At 37.0% G+C, this 16993-nt stretch overlaps 1 protein-coding gene across 1 annotated transcript in view; it reads right to left on the bottom strand.

Annotated features, from left to right (window-relative positions):
- LIN7A (lin-7 homolog A (C. elegans)) overlaps positions 1–16993 on the bottom strand; it is a 103190-nt gene that overhangs the window by 32187 nt on the left and 54010 nt on the right. Inside the window, exons 3-4 of the mRNA XM_004675854.2 lie at positions 5190–5261; positions 2675–2884 (exon numbers count right to left, since the gene is read on the bottom strand). Coding sequence (XP_004675911.1) covers positions 2675–2884; positions 5190–5261 — 282 coding nt within the window. The remainder of the gene's footprint in view (positions 1–2674; positions 2885–5189; positions 5262–16993) is intronic.

Raw genomic sequence — 16993 nt, 5'->3', positions numbered from 1 at the left:
TTTTTTTTTTTTTTTTTTAAGATTTATTTATTTATGCTTACAGAACTGGAGTACAGGCCAGAGGTGCAGGGATGGTAAGAGGATTCACCAGAGACAGAGTGAGGAGCAGAACAGACCGACTGATGAAGTACACTGCTGAGGGAAGCAGCAGGTGGGTCAGGAAAGGTCTGCTGTGCCATGTGGGTCACCTCCAAGGCTGGGGATAGAACTCATGCTTAAGTGGCTTTAGCTTCTTAGTGCTGTGCTTTAATATGCTGCACCAACAGGGAGGGCCTATACATGTTATTTTTAAAATGGTTTTATTATTTATTATTTCTTAATTTTTCTTGAAATAACACTGCATTATGACATATACATTTCAGGTGCTATTTAACAAATCAGCATGTGTATACGAGCCATTAAGTTCACTCTTGAAAGTCCAATTCTACCTGGCACCATACATGATTTTTTGCTTGTTAGAGAAATATGTCAGCTAGAGTCTCTTTAGTGTTCACTGGGGAAATTAGTGACTGCTACCTAACATAATAATTGTAACTTATTTAGTAAAAATGAAAGATTTTAAGAATATGTGGAATATCAAGTATTTTTGGAGACATTGATGGTGATATTTCCCACCTTTGTATGAACCCGGTGCAAAAATATTTTTTTTAAAGATTTATTTATTTATGCGTATAAGAATTAGAGTATAGGTGAGAGATGCAGCGGGTGAGAGGATTTACCAGAGACAGAGTGGGGAACAGAAGAGGCAGATCTACCAAAATATACTGCTGAGATCTACCAAAATATACTGGGTGAGTCAGGAAAGGTCTGCTGTGTCCTGTGGATCAGCAACCTGGCTCCAGAGGAATGGAACTCTCATGCTGCAGTGGCTGCTAATAGCTTCATAATGCTGAGATTTAACCCTTTGCGCCACCAGGAGGGCCTCTCTAGTTTTCTTGAAAGCTAGAAAACAACCAACTGTTAAGTTGATTTCATATGTATTTATTATTACTATTATTGCTTTTTACAGTTATAGCTAATAGAACTAGATTAGGATTTTTTTTTAAGATTTATTTATTTATGCATACAGAACTGGGGTACAGGCCAGAGGGGCAGGGTGGTAAGAGGATTCACCAGAGACAGAGTGGGGAGCAGAACAGGCAGATGTACTGAAATACACTGCTAAGGGGATCAGCGGGTGAGTGGGGAGAGTTTTGCCACGCCATGTATGCCAGTTCCCTAGCCAGGGATTGAACTTGTGCTGCAGTGGTTGCAGTAGCTTCATAGTGCTGTGTTTTAATCTGTAGTACCACCAGGGAGGGCCAGATTTGGGATTTTTTGCCTTTTTATAAAGTTTTAAAATCTCCACATTATTTTTATCTACCCATTTACTAAAATATAAATTTATAAACTGAGGTGACATTACTATGTGACATAATTGTATGACCTTGCTCCCAAACCCCTACTGGTAAGGTCGCCTCTGAAATTATCAGTTGAAATATGCTTTGAAAAAGCCATAGTCCTCTCAAAGTCAATAAAAAGCATATTCCAAAGTATTGTTAGATGAGAAAAGTTAATGAGACAGTAATTTTAAGACTAGAATGCCGCTGTGACATAAAATATTCATAGATTAGTGTTTTCTATGTATATCAGCGCTCAGCAAATTTGAGTGAATAGTTTAAGGTTCTATGAAACTAGAGTGAGGAGAAAAGTCAAAAGAAATAAACAAATCACAAGATATAAATGTGAAATTTTACTCCATGGCTATCGTTATGATACACCTTCCAAATGTATTTTATTTTGGATATTTGATCTAAGCAGAGATTATATGTTTGCAACCCAAATCTAGCTTTTTTATTAAAACTTGAAATTCTTAGGAAAAATATCTTAGATTAACAGAAAGATAAACATTGATATGTTCTGACTTGTATTTCTAAAATTATCTTTTAGGTTATGTCGGTTGTGAGGAGATATTATAGAGGGGAAATTACACATGTCTCATGAAATTATTTCTTTTGTGCTCTGTTGTTACATGGTAAGAACATCCAAATAGGAAGTTACTAAAAAAAAGAAAAACCCACATACCCACACTTTTATTGTTAAGGTCACATTTTTCAGTTAACTTTCATGTGAAAACTAAAATATATATGGCTAATAAATAATGTAATAAAACTTTTGAAGGAAGTGATGTAAATGAGGGAATTTTTCTCCTTTTCTCCCACACAATTGCTACAATGAGGCTTAAAGAATTATTTGTGCAATTTTCTTGTGTGTTACTATTATTGTATATGAAAAATGTTCTTCCTTTTAATTGCAATTTAAAAATCCCCACACACATTTTAAGTTAAAGAATTTTATCTTTTTAAAAACATGTATAGCTGCTCAGAATAACTTTAAATAAAAAGAACCTTAAGATTATGATGTTCTTTTAACATTAAATCTGAGTGTCATAGAGAGAATTTTTCCCTATATAGTTGAGATAATTTCGTGGGATGATTTTCTAGCTCATTCATAGGTATCATACCTGAATGAGATGAAATGGGACATATAAAATATAAAATTACAGCTTTTATGTATACCAGTACTTAGGAAGCTATTTGAACACAAAATAACCACTTGTTCTAGGATTTCAAATTTGACCTCAGAAACAGAAAAAAAAATGCTTAGGGAGTCAATCTCCAGTTGTCCGACATACCACTCCGTTCACTGAGAGCAGCTGGTCTCCTCTTTTGAGGCCTCCATGTCTTTCAGCCACCCCTCCAGGAATGATGCGAGAGATATAGATGGGGGAATTTTGCTCCTTTCCTCCCATCACGTTAAAACCAAGGCCTTCATCAGTCTTTGGCAGTTCGACTACCCGAGGGTGGGAATGGCCTTCACTAGCTGCAAAAGCTGCAACTGTTGCCTGAAAGAAAAGATGGTCATCTGATAATAAATCATGGAAAATAAGTCTAATCACAGGCTCCGCAGTGAGTAGATGAGGCAACTCCTCATATTTTTATAGCATTCTCCTGTGAACGAAAGAACACAAAAGGAGATTGTTCTTCATATAGCTGTCACCTATGATTCCTTCCTCTGTAAAGCTCAGCCAGCTACTTCCAGTTTTCTAGTGTATCCATTATGAAAAAAATAATGCCTCTTCTTTATAATAATCTCTCCCAGTTACCTCAGTGAGAAGCATTTCCTCCTGTTCTTTGGATCCAATTAGCTTTGGCACATATACTAGCTACATATGGTGCATATACTATAATTATTAAGCACATATGTTGACGATGTGCACCTGAAAAGGTAACTTACACCCCTGTGTATGACACAGTTTAACTCTCTGCTTGCACATAAAGGTTCATGAATATTTGTTCATTCTGAGTAACACTTATATGTGTAAATATACATGGGATGAGTACATATATATTTTTCCTGTGGTGAGTTCACTGGCTTAGATGATTTTGTTCATGCTTAGAAATTGAACTTTTTTTTTTTTAATTTGAGGATGTCTAAAGGAACAAAAGGTAAAGGAAAGCGATAGATTCAAGCACATTAATATTCCATATTATTGTCAGAGTTTCTCATCTGGCACATGTTTTCCCCTCCATTTTACATTACTGTTTCAACTACTATAGCAATATAGGCAAAATGAGCAGCCTATGGTTTTATACCTATATATGTAAAATACCACTTCACACAGACAGGGCTTTATTCTAAAATTCATATATTTAAAAAATATATATTGAAGGAAAGAACTTACCATTACTCTCCACCCCCCTCCCCCCATGCCCACCTCCCCCCCAGGAAAGAAAATAACAGAGTTTAAGTCATTTTTATCCAGGAAAGATTCTCTCCCTGCTTTTTTATTTTCTGCTTCCATTAACCTGCCTTAACCACAGTTGATTAGATACTTACTATAAAGTGATTTAATCAACATTGTGAAAATATTGATTTTTAAGTACTATATATTTTTTCCACACACAGTATTATCACATCAATTTAACATTATACTATTGTCTGCATTTAGTGAAAGATAGTGAATGATATGGAAATAATGGCTGATTTTTAGCTGCATGCATTTGCTCATGCAAATCTTATGTCATGCATAGAGTTTAATGGCTGACATGGATGCAATGCAGACAGCCCAGAAACAACCAGAAAATATTGTGCTATTGCAACATTATGCTGCTATCCTGCTGTTCTACATGAATAAGAAATGAGAATGGTAAAACACTACATAATTCACTTTCCCCTTAATTAAACCATGTAGGGATCATTTTTCTGTGTGTGTTCCACTTCAGTACAAGCAAAGCATGATGTAATGATAATAATACCCTCTTTTTGTCTGGGTTTTAAAAAATGTACAAATCTACAGTGTTCAGTTACGGAATGAAAATAAAGTATCAGGAGAGAAATCAAATAAGAGGTGATGTAACACAAAAGAACTAAATGGAAAATTCTAATTATTTCACCAGTTCTTATTTCTTATCCATCATTAGAAAGAGAAAAGCTCTTAAAAGCAAGTTGCATATCTATTAGAATATATCTGTATTTGTACAGTAAGAACTGCATCAGTGATTTTAGTTTAAAAAGATTGTCTCCTAATGGTCTATTTTACAGATAATTTTATAATCCTATCGCTGCAACATTTTCATTAGTAGGGTCTCTACAACCCCTGGATTTGAATTTTAAAAGAGCAAGTGTGGTCACTACCACAAAAAGTTACAGCCCTGTCCTTGAGAGACCAAGGTCACATTCTTCCAGCAAGCTGCCCACTGTTCTGTTAATTACGTGGAAGAACCCTACATCAGTGGGTAGCAGATGAGTTCTTTTCATGTCTCATTTAAGTCAAAGATTTAGAATTATCTTATGCAAATAAATATTCATGCACTGAATAGGTAACAGGTCCTTTTGGATAAGAGGACCTTATAAGAAAACCATGGGAAATTTCAAACAATGAACCAGTAGATTTGCTTGTGCCAAATGGACATTTAGTGAGTTGAATGAAATCATTCTCCTTTCTTAAGCTACAGAAGCAGCAGAAACGCTTAATTTTTCCATTAGGATTTTTACCTGGGAAGTAGTACTGGTTCTAGACTCTGGGCTGCCACTGATGTCTAAATTCTCTTACAGTGTACACACGAGAATACCTGAAACACACACGCGCACAATCAATTACTAGATCACTGGGGTCAAGTATATTTTTAAAGTTACTCAAGGCTTACCTTTGCTGTGGCCCTCGCACGGAATTCGGGACAGCCATTGACAGTTATGGTTTCGTGCATATACTGATACACCTAAAATGTTCACATAAAAAAAAAAGTGTAAGTCCATTAGGAATATCAATTCTTTCACTGCAGATAAGACAAGAAATTTTCATTGTAAAATGTGGTGTTTCTAGTATAAGATGAAATAAGTTGGAATCAATTATCCTGATATTTGGGGTCCAGAATTCCTCCTACTTCAGGGAATGAGGGAAAGATGTGAGAGATGGGCCAGAAAAGACAATCACATTTACTTAAAAAATGGGGGATTTTTTTGGGGGGAGGGGCTGTGCAAAAACTCCTCTTTTACATTTGGTTTTATAAAAAACTCTACTTTGGGGCTCTCCCTGGTAGCGCAGTGGGTTAAAGCACAGCACTAAGAAGCTTAAGCCACTTTCGCATGGGTTCGATCCCGGCCTGCCCCAGAGGAGATCCACATGGCGTGGCAGACCTCTCCTGGCATGCCACTGCTCCCCTCAGCAGTGTACTTCCTCTATCTGCCTGTCCTGCTCCCCGCTGTCTCTGGTGAATCCTCTCACCCTCCGCATCTCTGGCCTATACCCCAGTTCTGTATAAATAAATAAATAAATCTTTAACAAAAGAAGCTTGAGTACCATCCCCAGTGCGGAGGTGACCCACATGGTGCAGCAGACCTCTCCTGACCCACCCGCTGCTCCCTCAGCAGTGTGCTTTGTCAATCTGCCAGTTCTGCTCCCTGCTTTGTCTCTGCTGAACCCTCTCACCGCCCCTGCACCTCTGACCTGCACCCCAGCTCTGTATGCACAAATAAATAACTCTTAAAAAAAAAAGATGAAAACTTGTGCATTTGAGGATAAATTGTTGGATACTTAAGATCCTGAGTTCATTAAAAAAAAATCTGTTGGTAAAAAATTATATATAGAGAGAGAGGGGAAAAATAACTATATATATATCAAAGATGTCATTAAAATGTTGTGATTACTTCCTCGTCTAGGTTACACTTGGAAAATAATTTTCTCAATTAATATTCTGCAATGCAGGTTAACAGTATATTTCCCCAACATGTTGGAAGGTATTTTACTGTTCATGTTTGTATTCATAAGTGTAGATATATAAAAACCTATTCAGGAGCAAAGGTATGTAAAGTGAGAGATTATTTACAGTAGTAACAAAGAGCAATATATCTGATATGGTTTGGGTTAATATTAATGTTCAAGTTAATATATAGATGAAATAGAAAAGATGCAGTTAATTCTGTACCAGAATGATATAGAATGCACTAAGATTTGGGGATCATCAAACCTAAATTTGAGTTTTAGAATACAATTGGGAAACTCTAAGATCTTTGTTCTATCATTTCAACACTTTGACCTATTTTCCCAATCTGAAAAATAGATAAGGAATATTTCTTTAGTGTGGTTGTTATTTTATTTGAAATAATACTTTCTTTTTAAAGATTGGTTTATTTATGAATACAGAACTGGAGTGCAGGGACATTGATAGGCTTCACCAGAGACAGATTGGGGAGCAGAACAGGCAGATCAACAAAGTACACTGCTGAGGGGAGCAGTGGGCGAGTCAGGAGAAGTCTGGCACCATGTGGGTCACCTCCAGGGTGGGGATTGAACTCATGCTGAAGTGGCTTTTGCCTCTTAGTGCTGTGCTTTAACCCACTGCACCACCAGGATGGGCCTGAAATAATACTTTTAAGGCGCTTGGTCTGAATAACACTCCTTAAGCTGTGGATATCATTGTTAATTTATTGTTTAATTAATGACATATCACTATTTTACAACCTTGTTTGTTTTCCCACAGTATAGGTGGTCTCTACAGCTTTTCCACCACCAAGCACGCATAGTCCTCCACCAGAGTCTCAATCATGATTTTAGACACAACTACAGAAATTGTTATGACATATTTGAAGGAATATTTTCCTTCTAGGCCACCATTGATGGGATTATAGATGCTTCCTTCTAAACTGTCAGTGATAAAATAAATTGCTTCTTTTTAAATAAACTGAAACATGAAGAATAGTTCCTAATGGGGAGCTTAAAGATCTTTTCCAAAAATCAGCAAGGTTAAATATATTGGGCTACATGTTCATTTGAATGATTTAAGTAGTAAAGTTGTAAATATCAAGTGCATAATACATAGAGGAAAATCTATTTTGTGTTTGGTGTAATTTTTTTGGAGAGTTTATGTATTAGTTATTTCAATAAAAAGGTGATATAGGAATATAGAAAAAAAGCAGCTCCTTTTTCATGTATAAATTAAGCATGTATAATTCAAAATTTGATTTATTCATCCATTCAGTGGTCATTCATTGTATATCTGAGGCTAATCTCTTCCCAGCATTTTTTAGATGACTCATCATTTCTCAGTTATTCTTGGTTGATTCCCCACAAATGCTGATAGTTTTCCCAGCTGACATTTTTTTGGGGAAAAAAATACACAAACTGGTTTAGACAAGAAAAGTCAAAGTGCCATTCTGAGTCTACATTTTAGCCTTATGCCCTCACAAAATGAGGGAGGTATTTCATTTCTGTGGGAAATCTGAAAGGGGAAGGAAATAAATTTTCAGAAGAGCATTTGTGCAATGTGGGATATTAGTATACATGCTCCAGGTTATTAAAACAGCTGCAAACATGTTCCCATGTTATTTCCATGAAAGTGCACCATTTTGTTTCATAGAAGTTGTCCTTCCACAAGCACATCCTACTTATTTGCTCTCATGCCCATTTAAGTGGATTTATCTTTACCTACACTCAAATCTGACCCTCTCCTGCTGAGAGTCTGGCATTGCTTACATTGGGTACCGCTATCACCAAACACTACTGCACTTTAGTCATTACTGACAAGCATGTACTTGACTATGTCCCCTCTGTACTCTTGGCTGTATGTTGCCCAGTAGAGTAAAGGTCACTATGTCATAAATGCCCATTAGAATCAAGTCAGTAAAAATAGTAAATAGCGGCCCTCCCTGGTGGCGCAGCGGGTTAGAGCACTGCACTGAGAAGCTAAGGCCACTTCCGCATGAGTTCGATTCCCGCCTGCCCCGGAGGAGACCACATGGCGTGGCAGACCTCTCCTGACCCGCTCGCTGCTCCCCTCAGCAGTGTACTTCGTCCATCTGCCTGTTCTGCTCCCCACTCTGTCTCTGGTGAAGCCTCTCACCGCCCCTGAGCCTCTGGCCTGTGCCCCAGTTCTGTATGTACAAATAAATAAATCTTTAAAAAAAAAAATAGTAAATAGCAGCATGGTTTAGCTAGCAAATTTGGTAAAGCTTTGAGTTCAAAACTAGAATTTGATGACTCTATCCTTTGCTCTTTTAGTTCTATTGTCTTTCATATTTTAGTTTTATTCCAAAATTCATGTGTGAGGTAGATCCTAGGTGAGCTCATTTTATTTACCCCATTTTCAGCACTCTCTTTCCACCACTTCCTGGTCACATGACCAGATTCTGTTCAGTGGGAATTTGCTGGAACTAGATGAAAGGCTTCTGTACTTGAAACAAGTACGCACCTACTGCTCAGCAGTAGAAAGAAACAAACTAATTTTGCAGGGAAATGTGAATGAATTGCAGGTGCATTTATGACCTTAAGTGAAGGAAGGCAGGGACACTATGATTATTTCATTTACATGACATTCTCGAAAAGGGAAATCAGTAGACAACGCTGCCCAAAATTGGGAGTGGTGATGAGTTGACTACCAGATATGAGGGAATGTGGGGAAGAATGACATTGAAACTGTTTTCTATGATGATAAAACCAATGGTTATGTAATTGTGTGTTATCATTAAAAACCCAAAAGGGGGAAATATTACCCTGTGTAAATTATACTTTAATAAATTCAACTTTAAAACAAGCAGAAAATGTTTTTCCTGGAAAAGCAAGAATTGTTTCCTCAGAGATTCAGTAAGTTAATCATGTTCTGGAAGCTGAAATTACAGTGTTTGAAATACATAGATCTACATATATGTAAGAAAGCATTTAATATAATAAATAGGGCCCTCCCTGGTAGCACAACGGGTAAGGATGCAACACTGCAAGCTAGCCGCAGCTGCTTCAGTGCAAGTTCAATCCCCACACCTGAGGTGGTCCACAGGGTGCAGCAGACCCCTCCTGACCCGCCCGCTGCTCCCCTCAGCAGCGTATTTCGTCCATCAGTTCTGCTCCCCACTCTGTCTCTGGTGATACTCTCTCTGCCCCTGCACCTCTGGCCTGTACCCCAGTTCTGTATGCATAAATAAATAAATCTTTAAAATATAATATAATGAAAAGATAACATTAGCCATATTCCTCAATGTTTCTAAAAGCGAAAAGCAACAGGTATACCTGAAGGCATAACACATTTTTCAAATATAAGATGTTCTATAGATTTGAGGTGCTGTGTTCAAGATACTATAGTGAATTACAAGTAGGATTAAATAACCCCCTCCATGTTAGTGGTATAAAAAAGAAAGAGACCTTCAGCAACCTAGTGAAAAATGAAAACTGATGTTACACACCAGGTTACCTCAAGAGGGAAAATAGTGGAAAAGCATATAATCAGAACTATTAGAGCAAATGAGTGAGAGACAAAGACCAAATGGGAAAATGATACGGTACAAACCCTACCATATTAGAGTGTTCATTAAAGCATGTTCATTATATGATTTTTATCAAAAAGCAAGAATGAACTTTTTAAATAAGAAAAAATATATACTGAGTAAAAGCTATATCTATACTATCTATAATGTTTATTGAATTTATTAATATTTCAAAGTTCAAAATACAGATGAATGGAAGAAAGAAAGAATTTTAAGTGGCATCTGATTTTAAAATATTAAAAAATTTCAGATCATTAACAGTAAATATTGAATCCTTCATATACTTTTATTTTATTAAAAAGTTTATTTTTACATCATTTTTCACATTTTTTTTTTCATCTCAATTGTAATCCCCACGGGTTTCCCATCACCAAATCACCCCTGTGCCACCACCATAGTCCCGTGCATTTCCCTCCCTTCCCCCCCCTTTTTTGATCCCATTCCCCACTCCACCCCCACATAATGTCTCTGGTCTATGGTTGTTCATTATTTTTGTTATTTTCTTGCCTGGTCCATTATACTCCTGCTATGAGTGAAACCATCCGGTATTTTTCTTTCTCTTTCTGGCTTATCTCACTAAGCATGATCTTTTCCAGCTCCATCCAAGTTGCTGCAAAAGACATGTGTTTCTCTTTTTTGGTTGCTGAGTAATATTCCATTGTATATATGTACCACATCTTTCTAATCCAGTCATCTACTTTTGGGCATTTGGGCTGCTTCCATGTTTTTCCAATTGTAAATAAAGCAGCAATAAACATGGGGGTACAAGTATCTTTTTCAATCAGTGTTTTTGTGTCTTTTGGGTAGATACCTAGGAGTGGGATTGCTGGGTCATAGGGAAGCTCCATGTTTAGCAGTTTGAGGAACCTCCAAACAGTTTTCCATAGTGGTTGTACTAGTTTGCATTCCCACCAGCAATGCAGGAGAGTTCCTTTTTCTCCACATCCTTGCCAACATTTGTTGTTGCTAGTTGTTTGAAGATGTGCCATTCTCACTGGGGTGAGGTGGTATCTCATTGTGGTTTTAATTTGCATCTCCCTTATTACGAGTGATGTTGAACATTTTTTCATATGCCTGTTGGCCATCTGCATTTCCTCTTTGGAGAAGTGTCTTTTTAGCTCTACTGCCCATTTTTTGATGGGGTTGTTTACTTCATTTTTGTTGAGTTTTATCAGTTCTCCGTATATTTTTGTGATCAGTCCTTTATCGCTACTTTTGTGTGAGAAAATGTTTTCCCAATTAGTGATCTTTCTGTTTGTTTTTAGTAATGTCTCTTTTGCTGTACAGAAGCTCTTTAACTTGATATAGTCCCATCTATTTATCTTTGCCTTCACTATTGTGGCGTTGGGTGCTCTGTCTTTAAAGATGTCGCTAAAGTGTATGTCGTGAAGTGTTTGACCCATCTTTGCTTCTAGGTATTTTATGGTTTCCGTTCTTATGTCTAGGTCTTTAATCCACTTCGAGTTGATTTTTGTGACTGGAGTGAGGCAATGATCTAGTTTCAGAATCCTTCATATACTTTTATAGTTATGGGTCACCTGGGAAGTTAGACAACCTTCATTCACAATATTAACCTACAATGTATTTATCAGAAAGCAGATTTTAGAACAAGAAAACACATCTAGAATGAATTAATGGGGCCTCTTGGTGGCACAAGGGGTTAACTCTCAGCACTATGAAGTTGTTCTGTAGCCACTGCAGCATGAGTTCAATCCCTGGCCAAGGAGCTAACATACATGGCACAGCAGACCTCTCCTGACTCACTACTGCTCGCCTAAGCAGTGTATTTCAGTAGATCCGCCTGTTCTATTTCTGACTCTGTCTCTGGTGAATTCTCTCACCATCTCCCACCTCCTGCCCACACCTCAGCTCTTATGTGCATAAACAATTTTTTATTTAAAAAAATAAAATTAATTAGTAGTTCTAAATTCATATTTAGTGGAGCAGTGTCCATGTATACAGAAATTAAGTGTCTTCATGTGAATGTGCATACTGGGCTTGATTTGACTGGAATAAAATAAACAGAGCTTAAGTAACTGAAATGGTGGCCTACTTATTTTAGGAGTTTCTGTGGAAATATTTCCTTATCATTTGAAAATTGGTTAAGCAATTAGAGAAGCGATATTCAAAAACTATCTAATTTTTGCCTGTGTATTCTCTAGCCATATGTAAATTTTATTTATTTAAAGCCATTGCTATCCACTTATGTATCTATCCAATGTAGTCCTCACATCTTTTAAAACTGTAGAAAAGTTCTCTTTAATGTTGGAATTGCCATAAAGGAATTTAGGGTATGAAATTCAGTGTCTAGAACCAACCGCTTTTGGAAAAAAAAAAATTAAGTGACATACATTGGGTATACTTCCTGTCTGCTACAATAAAGTCAGTCTTGTAAAAATTAAAGAAAACAATTTCCAAGTAATCTATTTTTCTACATCTCTTTGTGGCCATCAATCTTGATGAAAATATGCTTCCTATTGGACAAGAAAAATAACAACAGATATAAGAAGGGCCGCTCCATTAAACTGAAATGATTTGTGGAGGCAGGGTCAGTCATTTAAACTTGCTGGATGGTTCTACTGGTCAGATCAATATGGCAGTGCCATTCTTCCCAGGAATGAGTCATGGATTTAAAGAAGAAGCATTTCTCCTTGGTACTGTGACAACTGTATCATGTGACATATTCTGAATGTCCTCAACTCTGGAAGAGGAACACGAATGAGTTCTGGCAGATTTTAGTCATAAAGGATGTTAGTCATAAAGGACACAAAAGACCTTCCTTTAGGCAGTTGACTTCATTACTTTTATTTTTTTCAATTCTGTTGCTGCATTATATAGTAAATGCCTTTGATTAGATCATAGATCCGTTTAGCACTTATGGTAGTCCTCACATCTTTTAAAACTGTAGAAAAATTCTCTTTAATATTGTTGTGTTGGAATTTCCATAAAGGAATTTAGGGTATGAAATTCAGTGTCTAGAACCAACCACTTTTGGAGAAAAAAAAAAAGTGACATCCATTGGTTATACATCCTCAGTTGATACCCATGAATACAACTATTGTTTTCAAGAAATAGCATCGACCTTAATACAGAGCCTCCTACCTCAACTGTCTCCTGATGAGATGCCTCTGGCAACCAAGTTATCAACAGAAAGGAATTATGTATCATCGGAGACAACCCCAAACCACTGAACTTGAAGACTGAAAACAAATTGGTATTTTCAGTTTCCCTGGCATGTTCGCCTCTGCACAGCTGCTTTCTCTTCTCCCAGGAAAGGAAGATTACTTGCTCGTGTTTTTGGCCAGCGCCCAGGAAATGTATCAAGCTGTGGTTTTACTAGTGTTACTAATAGTCAGTAGCTAAGACACACACATCTTTCTATTTCCATGTCACAAAATCTTAAGCAGATGTTACCTGAATGGAGCAGGTATACCTACTGTTCTCATTTTATATTCCACCTCTTAGGCCAAACCAGACATTTTAGACTGGAGGCTAGAGAGCTCACTTAGATGTCTAGGGCTAAGCTTATTCTCCAATCTATACCCTACCAGTGAGGATTTGGGCTCTGCCCATGATAATAACACAGTGGTAATTTGTATCCTGTTTGGTTATGGCCCTTTTACCTGGATTCCTCATTTTGCAACTCCCTGTGAAGGAAGGCTGGAAGGCAGAAGAGGACTTGCAAACTCTGGACCACTGACTGTGCTACTAATAACACTGAAACTTGAAGTACACATCTCATAGCACATATGATGTGTATTTCCACGTTCAACCATGAATCAATCTTTCTGTTGCAGTATTTTTTTATAGGGCATTAACATTTTTTAAACTCTACTTCTTATCTATCTATCTATCTATCTATCTATCTATCTATCTATCTATCTATCTATCTATCTATCTATCTATCTATGCATACAGAATAGGCCAGAGGTGCAGGGGGTGGTGAGAGGATTCACCAGAGACAGTGGAGAGCAGGACAGGCAGACTGATGAAGTACACTGCTGATGGGAGCAACAGGCCGTTCAAGAGAGGTCTGCCACACCATATGGGTCACCCCCAGGGCAGGAATCAAACTCGCACTGAAGCAGCTGCTGCCAGCTGCTTTGTGCTAACAGGGATTGCCCTGTTTTAGTATTTTTATACACACACACACACACATACACACACACATCAATTATGATCGACTTCAAAGGAAAGACTGAGTTAAGCAGTTCATAATTTGTGACCAATCTTATGTCCTAATGTGAGTTTATGTGAAAACAGGATTACTAGACTAATAGAAAATATAGTTGACTATGCAAATGATCTTCAATGCTTAGATTTAGATGAGGATGGGATCACTTTGGACAAAGTCATACCTTTAAACATCAATACAACTGCCTAAGTATATTACAAAGGAACTGGAACTTTTTTCTTAAATGCTGTTTACTAGTTAAGTCTAATGAAAAGGGAACATTAGAAAGTTCTCCAGAACTCTCCCTCCTAAGTAAAGTGGAGGAGATGAGAAAACCCTCAAGAATGCCCCCTTGTGCTTGACTGTAGATGGTCATACTTTAATTTGTAGGGAAACAGTAGGGAAGCATCAGGACTATTTGCTTATTATATAACAGTCTCCAGAATCTCTATTAATTTTGAAATTCCCAGAAAATAGTACTTATTATTTATTTTAACAAAAATAAATTATAAATTGACTATGCCATATACTTAATTTTCCAAAGGGAATATTATAGTTTCACAATTAGTCTGCTTTTATATAACACAATAATTAGTTGCAAAACTATAATACTGAAGAATGTGTATAAATTAAAAAACTGCCATTAACCATTAATTTCTCTACTTTTTAAATAATTGGTTTATATTCCCGAATCATTCTCAACACATATAACTTTTATAAGGTAGTACAAATGAAATATTTCGGGTACAAATCACTGAATAATCCCAAGGAAAGAATGAAAGCACAAAATAATGGAACATTTCCACTGTATCCACATGGCAGATGACCAAACCACCAGGGAGAAATCACTTTCCCTAGGGTTGTCTAAAAAAGAATTCCCTGAAGGCAACTGTTCCCATCTTGTCCTTGTTACACAGCCAGAGCCCCCAGTGACAGGAAATGCCTAAGCAAAATCTGGGGAAGATGTCATTTCCACTTAGCTTAGCAGCAGTCAAAAGACTGGATTACCTCTATTTGCTTATTTTGGAAAAATTCAAAGAAGATTTGGAACTTAAATATGTTTCATTTTTTACTGATTGGATAAAGGTAATGCAAAATCGCAGGATTCCAAAGTGCTAGAATGTTGACTCAGCATTGCTGAAAATTATTATGGTGTTTAATCATTTGCAAGTGTTATTAAGATTATATTCTACTTCTGAAAATACATTTTATCAGGAAAATGAGTTAATCAGTTTGGATCAGTTTCTAGTATGTTGTCATAGTAATGAGTCATACCAACTCATCAAATGAACACAAAAGAAACAATTCCACTCAGTTATTGAAAACCAATTTGTCTTTTGTTGGTTGCTATAATAATGATTATTGCTAATAATAATGATTATTATTCCAGAGGTGCAGTAAAAAACACAGGGTGCTCAATTAAATTGGGTTTTCAGATAAACAATGAATACATTTTTTTTTAAAGTATATCTCACACAGTATTTGTGACATCATAAATAGATAATGATTGGAAAGGAGACTAATGTATTTTGGTGGCAAGAGAGAAGAGTAGGGAACACAATTAAAGAGTAAACAGAATAGGGTTTGTTGGAACTAGGCCCTGATGAGGAAAGAGAAACCCCAGACATATTTGGTAGACAGCTAGTTATGCAGGTCTGAAGGTCAGAGGACATAAACAAACTACACTCTCCATACTGATTTTTTGATTTCACGTTTTCTCTTGTATTCTGGATACTAAGTTCAACTTTGCTCATGGAACCAGGCTTGAGTCTGTATAATTAATCTCACAAAATGCATGTTGTGACTAGAAAATGATCATTACGTTCTGATTTATAATCCAAGTTCTTATAGATGTGCAGACTTGATAGAAGAAAAAAGAAAAAAAAAGATTTTTTAAAGATTTATTTATGTGTACAGAACTGGGGTACAGGCTAGAGATGTAGGGGCGGTGAGAAGATTCACCAGTGACAGAGTGGGGAGCAAAGTAGGCAGATCGATGAAGTACACTGATGAGGGGAGCAGTGGGCAAAACAGGAGAGGTTTGCCACGCCATGTGGTCACCCCCAGGGCTGGGGATCCAACTCACAATGAAGACGTTGCCATTAGCTTGCAGTGCTTCATCCTAACCCATTGTGGCACCAGGGAGGGCCAAAAGAAAATGTTTTTTAAATTGTTGACTTAAAGTGGACTTCTGATAAGAGTTTTTTTTTTCAAGTTTAGTTAGTCAAGGACTGAGTATGCTTAGAAAAAATGATTTTGTTGACCATTTTCTTATAGATTAAAAAGATAATTAACGTCAAGCAAACATAATTAAACATATTTTGTTAATGAAGGCATAGCCTGAAAATGTTCTAAAGTTGGTTCTACATAAGGACAATCAATGTGTCCTTTCAAAGATAAGACACAGAAACCATAATCTCCTCTCACATAAGAGACAACATAATCCCCACAGCACACAAACAAGCATATTATGATGAATGACAGACACGCTATGGCTTGAATCATCCATATTGCCCATAGCCCTTCCTGTTCTATTGTGATGAGTTATTTCCCTATACACCTTAGTGACTGTGAAGGCTGTTACTTAAGAAGGAGGGAGAGGAGACTCAAAATCATTCCCCAGAGTGATAGATTTTGAAAAGGAAACTATTGACTTGGCCCATCAGCTGCAGCAGCTTGGCATAATCCTCTTAACACAACCATGTAAATTCAAAGCACTGTTATTTTCTTGCAAGCTAGCAATGGGTACAATAGAGATCTCTACTCCTCACCCTGTCATTTACCCCATCTGATTATGGGGGCCAGGTTCGTGGTGAGACTCAAGTGCTAAATTGTCAAGACTTTCATGGCACGTGTATCTTATGTAACTACTAATATTACTAATATGTCTTTAAGATCCTGATTTTAATTCTTTTGGATGAATATCCAAAAGTGGGTACTTCTAATTTTAACTCTTGGAGTAATATCCATACTGTTTTCTATAGCAGCTGTGCCAGTTTGCATTTCCCACAAACAGTTAAGGGT

This window comes from Condylura cristata, unplaced genomic scaffold (assembly GCF_000260355.1).
Source record: "Condylura cristata isolate star-nosed mole 26May11 unplaced genomic scaffold, ConCri1.0 scaffold00004, whole genome shotgun sequence".
Classification (NCBI taxonomy): domain Eukaryota; kingdom Metazoa; phylum Chordata; class Mammalia; order Eulipotyphla; family Talpidae; genus Condylura; species Condylura cristata.
The sequence above is the reverse complement of the archived record's forward strand: the minus strand, read 5'-3'. Positions and strand labels throughout refer to the sequence as shown.